The sequence below is a fragment of the Malaclemys terrapin genome, chromosome 7 (genome assembly GCF_027887155.1).
Source record: "Malaclemys terrapin pileata isolate rMalTer1 chromosome 7, rMalTer1.hap1, whole genome shotgun sequence".
In the NCBI taxonomy this organism is placed as follows: domain Eukaryota; kingdom Metazoa; phylum Chordata; order Testudines; family Emydidae; genus Malaclemys; species Malaclemys terrapin.
Window position 1 is genome coordinate 45,400,994 of NC_071511.1, and position 13,657 is coordinate 45,414,650.

General features: G+C 38.9%; 1 protein-coding gene across 2 annotated transcripts in view; it reads right to left on the reverse strand.

Annotated features, from left to right (window-relative positions):
• Window positions 1-443: 443 nt before the first annotated feature.
• POC1A (POC1 centriolar protein A) overlaps window positions 444-13,657 on the reverse strand; it is a 112,516-nt gene continuing 99,302 nt past the window's right edge. For both annotated transcript variants that reach the window (XM_054034984.1, XM_054034985.1), the window contains exon 11: window positions 444-735. In XM_054034984.1, the coding sequence (XP_053890959.1) occupies window positions 637-735 (99 nt within the window). In that variant the 3' untranslated portion in view covers window positions 444-636. The remainder of the gene's footprint in view (window positions 736-13,657) is intronic.

A 13,657-nucleotide genomic window follows, 5' to 3' on the forward strand; every position in this document is an offset into this window, starting at 1 on the left:
TACTCCACGTACAATACTTATGCTCTCAACAGAGCTGGCGCTAGGCATAAGCAGACTTCGGGCTTGTACACACTAGTGCTTACTTCGGTATAACTGATGTCGCTCAAGGGTGTGAATAAGTCAGACTTCTGAGTGACCTAAGCTACTCCACCTTTCTGAGCAGCAGTAATGATGCCGATGTGAGAGCTCTCCCCCATCGGCATACAGCATCTGCTCTAGCAGCGCTACCACGGCGCAGCTACATGCATACAGCTGTGCTGCTGGAGTGATTCTAGTATAGACTAGTGCTAATTGCTTAGGGTCCAGAGCAACTCATAGGGGCCCCCTATTCAAATTTTATTATGTATTGTGGAGACAAAAAATATTCCTGCTTAGGGCCCCCCATGGGCTAGCACTGCCTCTGCTCAATGGGGATTTAACTCAAAGGATCACAAATTGTTAGCTGTGTTTAGTGAAATAAGAATTTTATTCTTACAGTAACAAAAAAGTGTATTTACAGATGCCATTGGCTGTACATTTTATTTTAATAAAATAAGTGATTCCATCTGTTAAAAATGATTCACCCAAAGTATTAGAAACACACAACCAAAACCCCAAGCTTCCAGACAATTCCGGCTTTATCAGCCCCTCGTGGAATCAATTCCCTTTACTGTGCATGAGCTTCTGCTGATTCTCAAGACACTCCTTCAGTTTGTCTTCAGTCAGTGTCAGTCTCTGCTCCAGAATGGAAACAGTCTACAAAGGGAAATAATAAAATAAAGAGTGCTCCTGAGTGATATATGAAGATAAGCCACATGCTGTACGTTTACTGCTTAGCACAGCTGCTAAATATAACGTATCACAAGCTATTCCAGGGCTATACTCCACAATCAGAATTTCCAAAGAGGCTTCAAGCTCAGCAACTTCTATTGAGGATAATGGGAGCTGCCGAGCTCAGTTGAAAACCTGGCCCTAGTTACGGGTGCTGAGCACTTTCAAAGCATGGGCCCAGCTTTCCTCTTCACTCCCTCCCTCCTTTTGGTGGAGTGTTGTCTCCTTTTACATATAGGCAATTTCTGCTTCTAAAAGGCCAAATACCAGAGAGCTCATGTAATAGGTGTACACTTTAAACCCCTGACATACAGGTGCTTTGAGTAGTTATTCCCTTTTTTGGCCTGTTGTCTTTGATTTCATGTCTTAGTTCCAATTCTTTTCTCCTTTCCTGATTGCTGTGTCAGTTAGCTTAGAGAAGGGCTGCTGATTTATGACAAACAAACAGACCAGAAATTAAATGACAGGCAAAAAAACCTCGACAAGTCTAGAGTAGGCACAATTGCAAAAACAATGGTAAATATTCTTAGATATGCTTTGTGACATTACACTCCATATTCTTTAAGAAATATGCTTATGATATGGATATGACATAACATATACTTTATGTAAGATATCACTGGAAAGGTTATGATTTACTGAATGTGATTATCCAATCTGTATACCGGTGTCATTTCTGTATCTGAAATTAGGAATATTGACTATCTGTATTTCAAATGTGTTACTTTGGGTGTCACCCCCAACTAGCCCTTCGGGTACAAAAATGGAAAAGCTAGACAGGACTAATGGGCCATTAGCAAAGACAATGGACTGTGAAAGGGCTTAGTCTTCTTGTGGACACTCCAGACAGCCTCGGAGTAATGGCTGCCACAGCCCTGCAGAGACATGGGTCTGAGTAACCTGGTACTAGACCCACCCCTTGGAATGCCAGTGTTCTTCCACTGGGAGACAAAGGGTTCCTACCATACACAACTATATACGGCAAGGGAGTGACATCATCATGGTTCTCCTCTTCCTCCCCACCCAAAGAGAGAAAGAAAAACACCTGGGAGCAAGAACTGAACTGAGTGGAGAAGGGTTGAACCGAGGCTGGGAGGGCGTCCAGTCTGTGAGTGGAAATACCTGAAGTCTCAAGCTGCAGGCCAGTGCAGCTGCCTTTCAAGACTTTCTGTAATCTACCTGTGACAATATTTAGGGTGAGAAATTATATTTTGTAACCTGTTTCTTTAGTGAATCAAACTTAGTTTGCGTGTTTTTATTTGCTTAGTAATCTGTTCTGTTTGCTACCCCTTTAACCACTTAAAATCTGCCTTTTATAGTTAATAAAATTTGTTTAGTTTATTATTAAATCCAGTTTCTGTAATTTCTAACTCGGGGGGCAAGTTGTAGTACATATCTTCCTCCACATTGAGGGAGGAGGCAAATTTATTAGCTTGCGTTGTATAGATTTCTCCACAGCATACGACAATATACCTTTGGGTCTGCACTCCAAGGGAGGTGGACACCTGAGTGCTGGGGCAAGTTCCTTAAGCTGAGGCTTCCCAGAACTGACCTCAGTGTCTGTCGTTTTGCAGTTGGGTGTGGCCCTGCCTTTGTGTCTGCTAGAGGAGACTTAATAGCCTGGCTCAGCAAGACAGGGTAAAGGGGGCCCACGCTGGCAGAACAGGTGGGCTCAGTGGTATCCCAGCACATCAGGTGGCATCTTAAAGGGGGGCAACCCATCACATGATTATCTTAAGATTGTATTTGTGCCCTCTAAAGAGACTGATTAATGCCTTATAAATATGATCACCGCTAGCTCTCTCTCATAGCTCTAAAATCTAGATACAAACACGCAAAGTATGCAGGAAGCATATTTTAAATTACATGGAGATAAAATTTTCTGCTGGAAGTAATTTATTGATTACTTTGAAGTAATCAAAGATAGTCAGCAAGGTAAAAGTGCATTTCAAGGACACTGGAGCAGTCGGTAATATTGAAACATTAGATAGAGAAAGCATTAAATATAATTAATCAATATTTAATCACTAAAACACAATAATTTCATATTTTTACTAGGGCTGTCAATCGCAGTTAAGTCACACGATTAACAAAAAAATTAATCGCAGGATTAATCGCACTGTTAAACAATAGAATACCAATTGAAATGTATTAAATATTTTGGATGTTTTTCTACATTTTCACATATTGTATTCTGTGTTGCAATTGAAATCAAACTGTATATATTTTTATTATGAATATTTGCACTGTAAAAATGAAAAACAAAAGAAAAAGTATTTTTCAATTCACCTCATACAAGTACTGTAGTGCAATCTCTTTGTTGGGAAGATGCAATTTACAAATGTAGATTTTCTTTTTGTTACATAACTGCACTCAACAACAAAACAATGTAAAACTTCAGAGCCTACAAGTCCACTCAGTCCTACTTTTTGTTCAGCCAATTGCTAAGACAGACAAGTTTGTTTGCATTTACAGGGGGAGGGATAGCTCAGTGCTTTGAGCATTGGCCTGCTAAACCCAGGATTGTGAGTTCAATCCTTGAGGGGGCCATTTAGGGAACTGGGGTAAAAATCTGTCTGGGGATTGGTCCTGCTTTGAGCAGGGAGTTAGACTAAATGACCTCCTGAGGTCCCTTCCAACTCTGATATTCTATGATTCTACAGGAGATAATGCTGCCCCCTTCTTATTTATGTGACCAGACAACGAGAACAGGCATTTACATGGCACTTTTGTAGCCGACATTGCAAGGTATTTACGTGCCAGATATGCTAAACATTCGTATGCCCCTGCATGCTTCGGCCACCATTCCAGAGGACATGCTTCCATGCTGATGATGCTCATTAAAAAAATAATATGTTAATTAAATTTTACACTGAACTCCTTGGGGAAGACTTGTATGTCCCCTGCTCTGTTTTATCCACATTCAGCCATATATTTTGTGTTATAGTAGTTTCGGATGATGACCCAGCACATGTTCATTTTAAGGACACTTTCACAGCAGATTTCACAAAACATAAAGAAGGTATCAATGTGAGATAGCTATCTAAAGATAGCTACAGCACTCGATCCAAGGTTTAAGAATCTGAAGTGCTTCCAAAATCTGAGAGGGACGAGGTGTGAAACATGCTTTCAGAAGTCTTAAAAGAGCAACACTCCGATGCGGAAACTACAGAACCCGAACCACCAAAAAAGAAAATCAACTTTCTGCTGGTGTCATCTGAATCAGATAACAAAAATGAGCATGCATTGGTCCGCACTGCTTTGGATGGTTATCGAGCAGAACCCATCATCAGCATGGTTACATGCCCACTGGAATGGTGGTTGAAGCATGAAGGGACATATGAATTTTTAGTGCATCTGGCATGTAAATATCTTGTGACGCCAGCTACAACAGTGCCATCAGAATGTCTGTTTTCACTTTCAGGTAACATTGTAAACAAGAGGCGGGCAGCATTATGTCCTGCAAATGTAAACAGACTTGTTTGAGCGATTGGCTGAAGAAATAGGACTGAGTGGACTTGCAGGTTCTAAAATGTACACTGGTTTATTTTTGAATGCAGGTTTTTTGGTACATAATTCTACATTTGAAATTTCAACTTTCATGATAAAGAGATTGCACTACAGTACTTATATTAGGCGAATTGAAAAAATACTATTTCTTTTGTTTTTTTTACAGTGCAAATACAAGTAATCAAAAATAAATATAAAGTGAGCACTTTGTATTCTGTGTTGTAATTTAAATCAATATATTTGAAAATGTAGAAAACATCCAAATATATGTAAATAAATGCTATTCTACTATTGTTCAACAGTGCGATTAATTGCACAATTAATTGCAATTAATTTTTTTAATCGCTTGACAGCCCTAATTTTTACTTTATCAGTTAAAACCTAAAATGAGAAGCTCTGTTATAAACACTGATAAAACACTCCTCACACAAATGAAACTGGTGTTTATCCAATAAACACTAGAAAAACACCAGAAATGGTTACTAGTATCCAAGGCCTTCTCTACACAGAGCAGTAATGCAGACCATCAGTGGGGTGGGGGGTGATTTCTAAAGTTAGTAATTCTATCGGCTACTGACTCCTCAATAAACATAGCAGCAGATCTAGACACGAGAGGAACAGCACACATTCCTCTGGATAGCTGGAAAGTGGGATCAGGCTAGCCAGATGACTGGTCAATCCAGCAAATCTGTTTTGGCTTGGGTCTAAGGGTGAAATAGATAAAAATATCGAGCAAAGAGTTAATGCCAGGGGCAAGCACAACCCCACTAAGACATCTGCAGGTGGATGCTATGGACATTGTTGGAATTATTTTCCTTACTACCCTCATCGTTAAAGATTTTATAGACAGAATCTGTATTTTTTTTTAATTGAGATTTGAAGAATGTACAGCTTGATCTTTTAACTTGAGGAGTCTTTGTTATTTCAAATACAATCTGGATGAAACTTGATTGGCGGTTTTATGATAAGCGGAAGCTAGTACTTTGGACACAGTTTGGAACATGTTACCTTAGAAATGTTTGGCAGAGCATTAGCATGTATTGTATCAAACAGCAAAAGAGTTACTATTCCTACCTCTTAAGATTTTATTCTGCATCACACACATTAATTTATAAAGATATGTTTTCATTGTAGCAAAAGAATTTATTAGAACAGGACACAATGGCAAAAATCTTTTAGTGGAAAAGGAATTAAAGGCATCCTAATAACTTAATTTTAGATATGAGGATTTCAAATCAAAAAGCACAAAGGAGACACTGAAATGATTACATTTTGGCATTATGAATACGTTATTTCATTTTCTTCAGTTTTCATAATCTCATAATGATGCTATCAGTATAATAAGGCCAACACAGATGTCTAGACCTAATGTAAGAAACAATCCAAGTCCCACAGAATAGAGTTTGTGCTCCATATCCATGCCAACGTTCCTGGTAGTATGTGCCATATGAAAAGCAGTGCTGAAGCACCGGACAAACATCAGGACACAGACTCAGACTCATAGACTTTATGGTCAGAAGGGACCATCATGAACATCTAATCTGACCCCCTGCACATTGCAGGCCACAGAACCTAATCCACTCACTCCTGTAATAAAAAAACCCCTAACCTCTGGCTAAGTTACTGAAGCCCTCAAATCATGATTTAAAGACTTCAAGTTACAGAGACTCCACTATTTACATTAGTTTAAACCTGCAAGTGACCTGTGCCTCGTGGTGCAGAGCAAAGTGAAACCCCCCAAATTATGGCTGAAGTTTTAGGGTATATTACTCCTCATAAGGCCCTCACAATTCTCATGGACACTTATGACAAATATGGCCAAACTGCACTGGTGTTAATCGTGATACATTTATCTGAATCATACATTTATTGTTGAGATTAAGGAGTCACCTGGAAGTATCTACCTGAGCAAGGCCTGCTTTGAGATATTATTTAGACTTGTTAATGCTATATTGGAGTAGCTAAAGACTTGCACATGAGTCCCTAGGGAAAGACTGATACATTCCAAACGTACAAACTAATCAAAAAAAGGAAAGAAAATATACAAAGTAACTCAAAGCCCCAAAGCCCTGAGGGCTTTTTCATAATTACACCAAGAAAAATGGTTTTTTTAAGATGGGGTGGGCCACATGATTCAATGCCATCAAAACAATGCATGCTGTATTATTGCAAGGTAACAGGTCCTACCTGAAACTCTAAGGGAACTGCATATTGAAGGACCGTAGACTGTAATGTCATATTTTTAACCAAAGTGGCAACATGAGAGTTTGCTTAATTATTCTTTATTGTATTTAAGACACGATCATTTTTAGAGCACTTTAATGGTTAGATTATCTTAATATTACATTGGAGTTTTATTTAAGGACACTGCATGGGATATTTAAGGATAGAAGCTGTTCTTAACTGATTTTTGGTCTCGTCCCCCGGGTGTTATTTGGTGACCTTTCAGACGTTTACACTGTTTTATAGTACACAGAGAAATATATACAATATACTTCTAAAATTATCTATTTTAGTTTAGCCACAAATATATACTGAATATACATAGCTAAATATAGTTCACAGTGATCTAAACACTAATACTTTCACAGTAGCTCTGCAGAATTAGTCATTTTAGAGGCATTCAAACCACTGTAAACTTATTTAGTCTATCAGATTTCTTCTTTGAGCGGACATGGACAACAGCACAGGTTTAAAGCAATAGCTTCTAGAAGCCGAAGTCCCAGTCCTGCAAGATGCTGTGCACCTCGGGCCTAATCCAAAGCCCACTGAAGTCAATGGAAAGATTCCCATTGACTGCAGTGAGGGATTGCATCAGGCCATTTCTGAGAGGTGCCGAGAGCTCCTTCTCATTGAAGGCCAATAGAAGCTGAAGGTCCTCAGCAGCCCAAGGTAGGTGCTCAGCACAGGAGCAGATCTTTGGATTGTATCGTGCAGTGATACTACAGAGAGACACGAGGAGCATAAGTGTGGTATTTAAGCAGTTTTAGAAGGAAAAAACCTTCCACATTTCCAGATTATAAAGGAATCAAAACAAGCATATTTCAGAGAGTTGCTTCCAGCAAACAGTAGCTACAAGAATATAATGCAGAGCACTGTCAATATCCTGCAAAGAAATGAAATATCCCGAATGAGTCTGAGAGCTCAAAGTCAGGTTTCAGAGTAGCAGCCGTGTTAGTCTGTATCTGCAAAAAGAACAGGAGTACTTGTGGCACCTTAGAGACTAACAGATTTATTAGAGCATAAGCTTTCGTGGACTACAGCCCACTTCTTCGGATGCATATAGAATGGAAATATGCATCCGAAGAAGTGGGCTGTAGTCCACGAAAGCTTATGCTCTAATAAATCTGTTAGTCTCTAAGGTGCCACAAGTACTCCTGTTCTTTTTGAGAGCTCAAAGCTATTGTATCATCAAAAGGGAGGACTGAGAATTATGAAAAATAGTATCTTGGTCCTCTAGATGAGAGCAAGATGTCAAAAAGCAACAGCTCTTCCAGTATGTCAGAGGTTTTTCAGACTGAAATGCTTCTTAAAGATATCAAATAAGGAACATAGCATTGAATCAAAACCGATTAATTTAATATTTTCTAAAAGCCTCTCTTCTGATCTCTATTATCCACTGGTGTGTTTGTGTAGTGACAAAGGCACAAGAGCCAAAATTTGCAACTATTTGAAGTCATTAGTGAATTTTACTGAACCACTTGATTGTTCTACACTTAATGCATCTCAGAGAAGGGAAGGGCCATTTCATTCCTTTGCATTGTGTGTTCTGAATAACATTTCTGAATGTAAGCACAATAATGATTTTGCTTTACTTATTTTAGACTACATACTTTATTTTGAAGAACACTTTCAGTTTGAATTAAACTCATTCCCCCACCGCGTCCAAACTGTTTTTATACTAGTGAATTTCATTTAAAAACTTACCCTGCTACAATCACTTCCGGAATAAGTGAAATGATCCTTTAATCTCACACAACCTAGACTGTCCTTAGTTCCTGGTGTGGATTATCTCAGGGCTTTAGGAACTCTTCTAAATTTCACTGTGTTGTTTTCCCCCTGGCTTTAATGCAGGAATAGTTTGGATGCATATGAAACTCTGTTTCCTGTGGGTGGATTCTCTCAGCAATTTATGAATTTTTATGATAACCTGATTCTGAACTCGGTTTTCATTTGGAATAGACACATCTTTCTTCCCACACAAAACAGAAGCTATTTCCCCCAGCAAGTGCCCACTGTGTACTAGTGTTACATATATTTGTCCTATTGATAATGGCAAAGTATATTAACCCTGTATGGTAATCTTGCCAAATTAAGTTTTCCCATTGCAGCTGAGCTATTCATCCACTGACCTTCTGCTCTTACAGAGGAATAGTTGAGCTGTAAGTGTAGCTAAGAAAGAGTGTGAGATAGCACACTAACACTTACACCTCTACCTCGATAGAACGCTGTCCTCGGGACCCAAAAAAATCTTACTGCGTTACAGGTGAAACCGCGTTATATTGAACTTGCTTTGATCCACCAGAGTGCGCAGCCCTACCCCCCCCGGAGCGCTGCTTTACTGCGTTATATCCGAATTCATGTTATATCGGGTCGCGTTATATCGAGGTAGCGGTGTATTTGAATACCGGCTCTGCTTTAGTTACATCAAACATATCCTAGAGCAAACGGGTTTTGAATGAAAAAGCTACTCAAAAGAAAACATCTTTGTTGCCTCATAAAAATGGTATGAGAATATTCATTCCAACTCCTCATCTGGACAGATTCGGTATGACTACACTGCAATTAAACACCTGTGGCTGGTTCAGATCAACTGACTTGGGCTCGTGAGGCTCAGGCTACTGTGCTGTTTAACTGTGGTGTAGTTGCTTAGTGGAGCCCAGGCTTGGGACCCTCCCCACTCCACCCCGGACAGGGTCCCACAGCCTATGCTCCAGCCCAAGCTTGAACATCTCCACCGCAATTAAACAAATCCATTGCCTAAGCCCCTCGAGCCCAAGTCAGCTGATGCAGGCCAGCTGTGGGTGTTTAATGCAGCATAAATGCACCCATTGGATTGCCTACTGCATCTTTAAGTTTAGCCCATTTCTGAGAACAGCAAAGATATGAATTTCATGCTGCTACTCAGGAAAATGAAGCCTACAGTTTTTAACTTTTTATCTTTGCAAGTGAAATCTAGGATTACACTCATATTTAGGATGTTTATATATACAAAAAATACAAAAATATTTGCAAAATAAATCGAAACTAAAAGTGATTCTAGTTAATATTCTAAATACATAATTCTTGCTTACATGTCATCTTAAGACCACTTCATCTACAAAGTAAACAAAGGAAGATGGAGTAACATTTACTCTCAAGTAGAAAAATATAATACTGGTTAAAAACATTTGCACAAACCAAGAGTAAAACATCATAACATGATGCTAACAGGCATAACACGAAGCATCATCATGGACATTAGCTACATCAAATTCACCTACTATGTCATTGCTAAAAGTGGTATGCAGCAGCCACTAGTCCCTTCTCAGACAGCTTTCTAGAGTTAGTTGACGTGCTTCACTGAAAAATCAACCCCGCTTCAGTACATATATACAGTTGGGCAGGCCATAGCGCCTCTACAGCTTCATCACTTCTACTTCCAGCTAGCATCTGGCAGGAAGAGGCCTCTTAGTAGAATCAAAACAGTCCTACAGTCTCATAAGTAGACAGCACTCCACTTCTTTGTTATAGCTGCTGTCAGTGGAGGGAAGGTACTGACAATTGGTGAGCAGACAACGCAAATTTGTGAAGGTACAACATGGAACAAAGAACTGTGCATTGGCCAGAGCACAGTTCTCAACTTTCAGATGACAGTGTTCAACTGGTTCCCTAGTACGAATGATCTTTCAGCATTGCAAAGTCATGAAAAATCATTTTTTCTCCCCCCGTAAAATACTGTTTAGGATATAACATTATAAATCATTTAAGTGATGGGCTAAGTAAAAAGAGACATTAGAAAATTAATAGGAGATCATTGTGATGTTTGCATAATTTCCAGCCAAAGTAGTTTATCACAACTACAATGTGTTCCCCACATTATGTTAATTAAAAGGTTAGAGTTGAGTAAATTCAATGGGAACAAAAGAACATCATGATCACAGTTTTATTCCAACCCTCTCAAGATAGTATATTAGAAATATACTAACGCTCCCTCGATGCTAAACAATTAAAATGCCTGGGAAAACTGGGACAAATGTGCAAATATATAGTATGTGGAAATATCACAGCGGAAACCTGTCTTGTTTTCTTAAATGCGTGGTTCTGCTTATGAAAGTAAAGCTTTTCTAACTGGTGCTATTCAGGCATATTAATTAAACGGTTCATTATAAGATACCAGTAAGAGACATCTAACATACTCCTGGTCTTTTTCCAAGTAGACCCTTTGTGTACCTTTTATTTTACGAAGACACCAGACTTTTTTTTTGTTAAGAACCACTTGAAATGAAGTGGCATTTATATATTTTAGAGAGAGGAGTCTTTATATCTGGAATCTGAATTCAAACATGCAGCACCAGTCAAGAGGTAGATCGACACTTCACTGGGCAACGGGCAGCATGCAGATGAGCTGCCACCAGAGCAGCTCAGGAAGAGGACTGTTACTCAGAGTCACAATCTCCTTCCTTGCTTCCTCCTCCTCCCTCCTTCAAACTCTTGCTCTGGATGAAGGGCATTGCCTCAGGGCTACATCCAGCACTGGTCATGTTACCTGATCACCAAGGCTCCTCCCAGTCCCAAACCACCTTTGTGAAAGAGAAGTACTGGTGGCTTCGCAGAGCCTACTTCCCCAAGTGTTGTAACCCATGGTCCATGTAGCCTGCACAAGACAGGAAGAGGCACTTTACACTCCTTTACTCCCTTGCATGAATACACAAAGCTACTGATGATCTAGGGCCAAGGCCTCAGGGAATGGTAAATTTAACCAAACTCTAATAACATGGCTAGTTATGTCCTCCAGACTTGCAATGATAAAACTCCACAATCCTTTGGAGCGCCTGACTCCACAGAAGCACAAATTCAGTCCTTTCTGACCTCCTCTGGCCTCCTATTCTCCACACATGCATCTCCTCTTGCTAATAAGAGTAACTATTTCTACTGTTCCCACCTGCAGCACTCTGAAGTCTTAGTTGTGTGTTGTCTTGTCTCATTCAGCCAAAGTCACACACTCTAAGGGTACAATACCATCACAGTGCTTGCAGAGTTATGGAATTGTTTAATATCATTAAATGCACAAATCTACTCTCACATAACTATACTGGGTGTACCAAAGAATACAGCCAGTGTCAAGTGAAGATTAAAACATTAACATTAAATTATTTTAGTGTTATTCTGGTGTCGGTACAGCTTGGAAATCTTTTTCCCTAAATGCAGCTATTTTTATCATCTTTTCAGACTTCATTTCCAACTTTATCCTATGTTCTAATTTATTCCTCCTCCACTCCTCTCTCTCTGCTAGTCTAAAATAACATTTGGAATTTCTGAAGTTACTGAACCTCTTTTTAAAAGGTATGTTTGCATTGCATAGATCTATTTTAAACCCACATATAGTGTTTACTACAGTATTTTCCCTCCTATAAAACACCTGAACAGTAGAAATGGAGCCCATGACACAATAATTAGAATTGTGTATCAGAATTACATAATGAAAGAAAGAATGCATTCCAATCCTACTACTGGTGAAACACACAAATATTGTATGAACTACTAGCTTCCATTTGATTCATGTGTACAACATTGGAGATGCTAACCAGAACAGTTTGAAATAGATCAGCAGTAGAATCTAAAAGTACTCCCCCTACCTCCCACCCCATAGTTTTCTTGTATTTCTATTGAATAGCATTATGGTTCTTTTAAAAGAAAATGTTTTTTGTTTTTTTACCTCCCTATTTCCACTAAAGATGTAAGTGTTGCAAGATTCAACACATTTAGATAAAACTAGGACTATTTTGACAATCCACCCCAACCTCCACACTTTTCAATCATGTTCATGTTCCTCAGGAGCAGAAGACTGAGTTGGAATGAGAATTAGTGTTATATATGATATGATACATTCAAATTCTTCTGCATTCTATGAAAGGGCAGGATTTCTTTTTAATATGAGAAACAAGGAAGACAAACCTGTTATATTTGTATAAATGCATGTAGACTCTTATTTTTATATCCCGCTCAGACAAAAAATTCCTTAATTAAAGAACAGGTATGTGCACTTGAATAACCATACCACACGTAACCATTAAGATAGCTATGAACCCACTTGTTAAATTTTCTCACTCAGCCTTTCCAAATCACAACGAGGAATTAATCTTCTTTGCATTATGTCATCAAGATCCATCACCCTGTAATACATGCCTTCTCCCTGCACCTCCACATACAATATTTAATCTTTCCATTCCACATGGTTAACATTAAGAAATTACAATTTTCTAACCGAAGTGATGAACTGGTGTTTTGTTGGAGGTGGTGTTGATTTTTAGTTGCTGGTTATGTTTTGTTATGCTGTGTTGGATTTGGATGTGTTGCATGTTCACGGTGGGGATTAAGTTGTTTATCATTTTAGGAAGCTGGTATTGTAATGTTTAGAGTAGTGCTATTTAAGTGATAATGTAAGTAAGAATAGTGTATTAAGATTTTTTCAACAGTTAAAATGTTTGTGGTTGGAGTTAAAGAAGTGTGCCGAATTAGTGGAGGCAGGAGTTGTGTGTGGTGGATGAGGGTGAGGTAATGTGATTAAGACAAAATTAATGCTTAAAAATTTAAACCACCACACCACAAGACAGGGCTGTGGTGAGACCCAGATATGTGCAAGGGAGAAGCATGGTGGAGAGAAACAGGACAGAAGCTGTTGGGGAACAGGTGGGAACTTGAAGTATGTGGAAGGAGTTAGGGAAAGAGTAGGATTTAAACAGGGGAGGGGACAATGGAGCTACGCTGATTTTACAGGCTGAGGATCTAGAACTGAAGTTAATTCTCTTATGCAAGATAGCGATGCATTCCCCAAACTGAAGAATACTATGTGTAGAATATACTGACCAGTTTTTTTTTTTTAAATATGAATTGAACATATAGATTTCCTTAATTTCCAGAAAATAGTATGCTACTAGACCACCCCTACCATGATCCATGCAGGCTTTCACACTTGTGGAGAAGGAAAGTTTAAAGGACACAAAGAATTTTATTTTAATGTTTGGAACCCCAAAATTGTGAATTCCCAGAAAGTGGTCTTAATTTTAGTATATGATTTGTAACCATTGCAAATTTAAATTTTACAGTGCTTTGAAAGCATAAAGTGCTTATATAA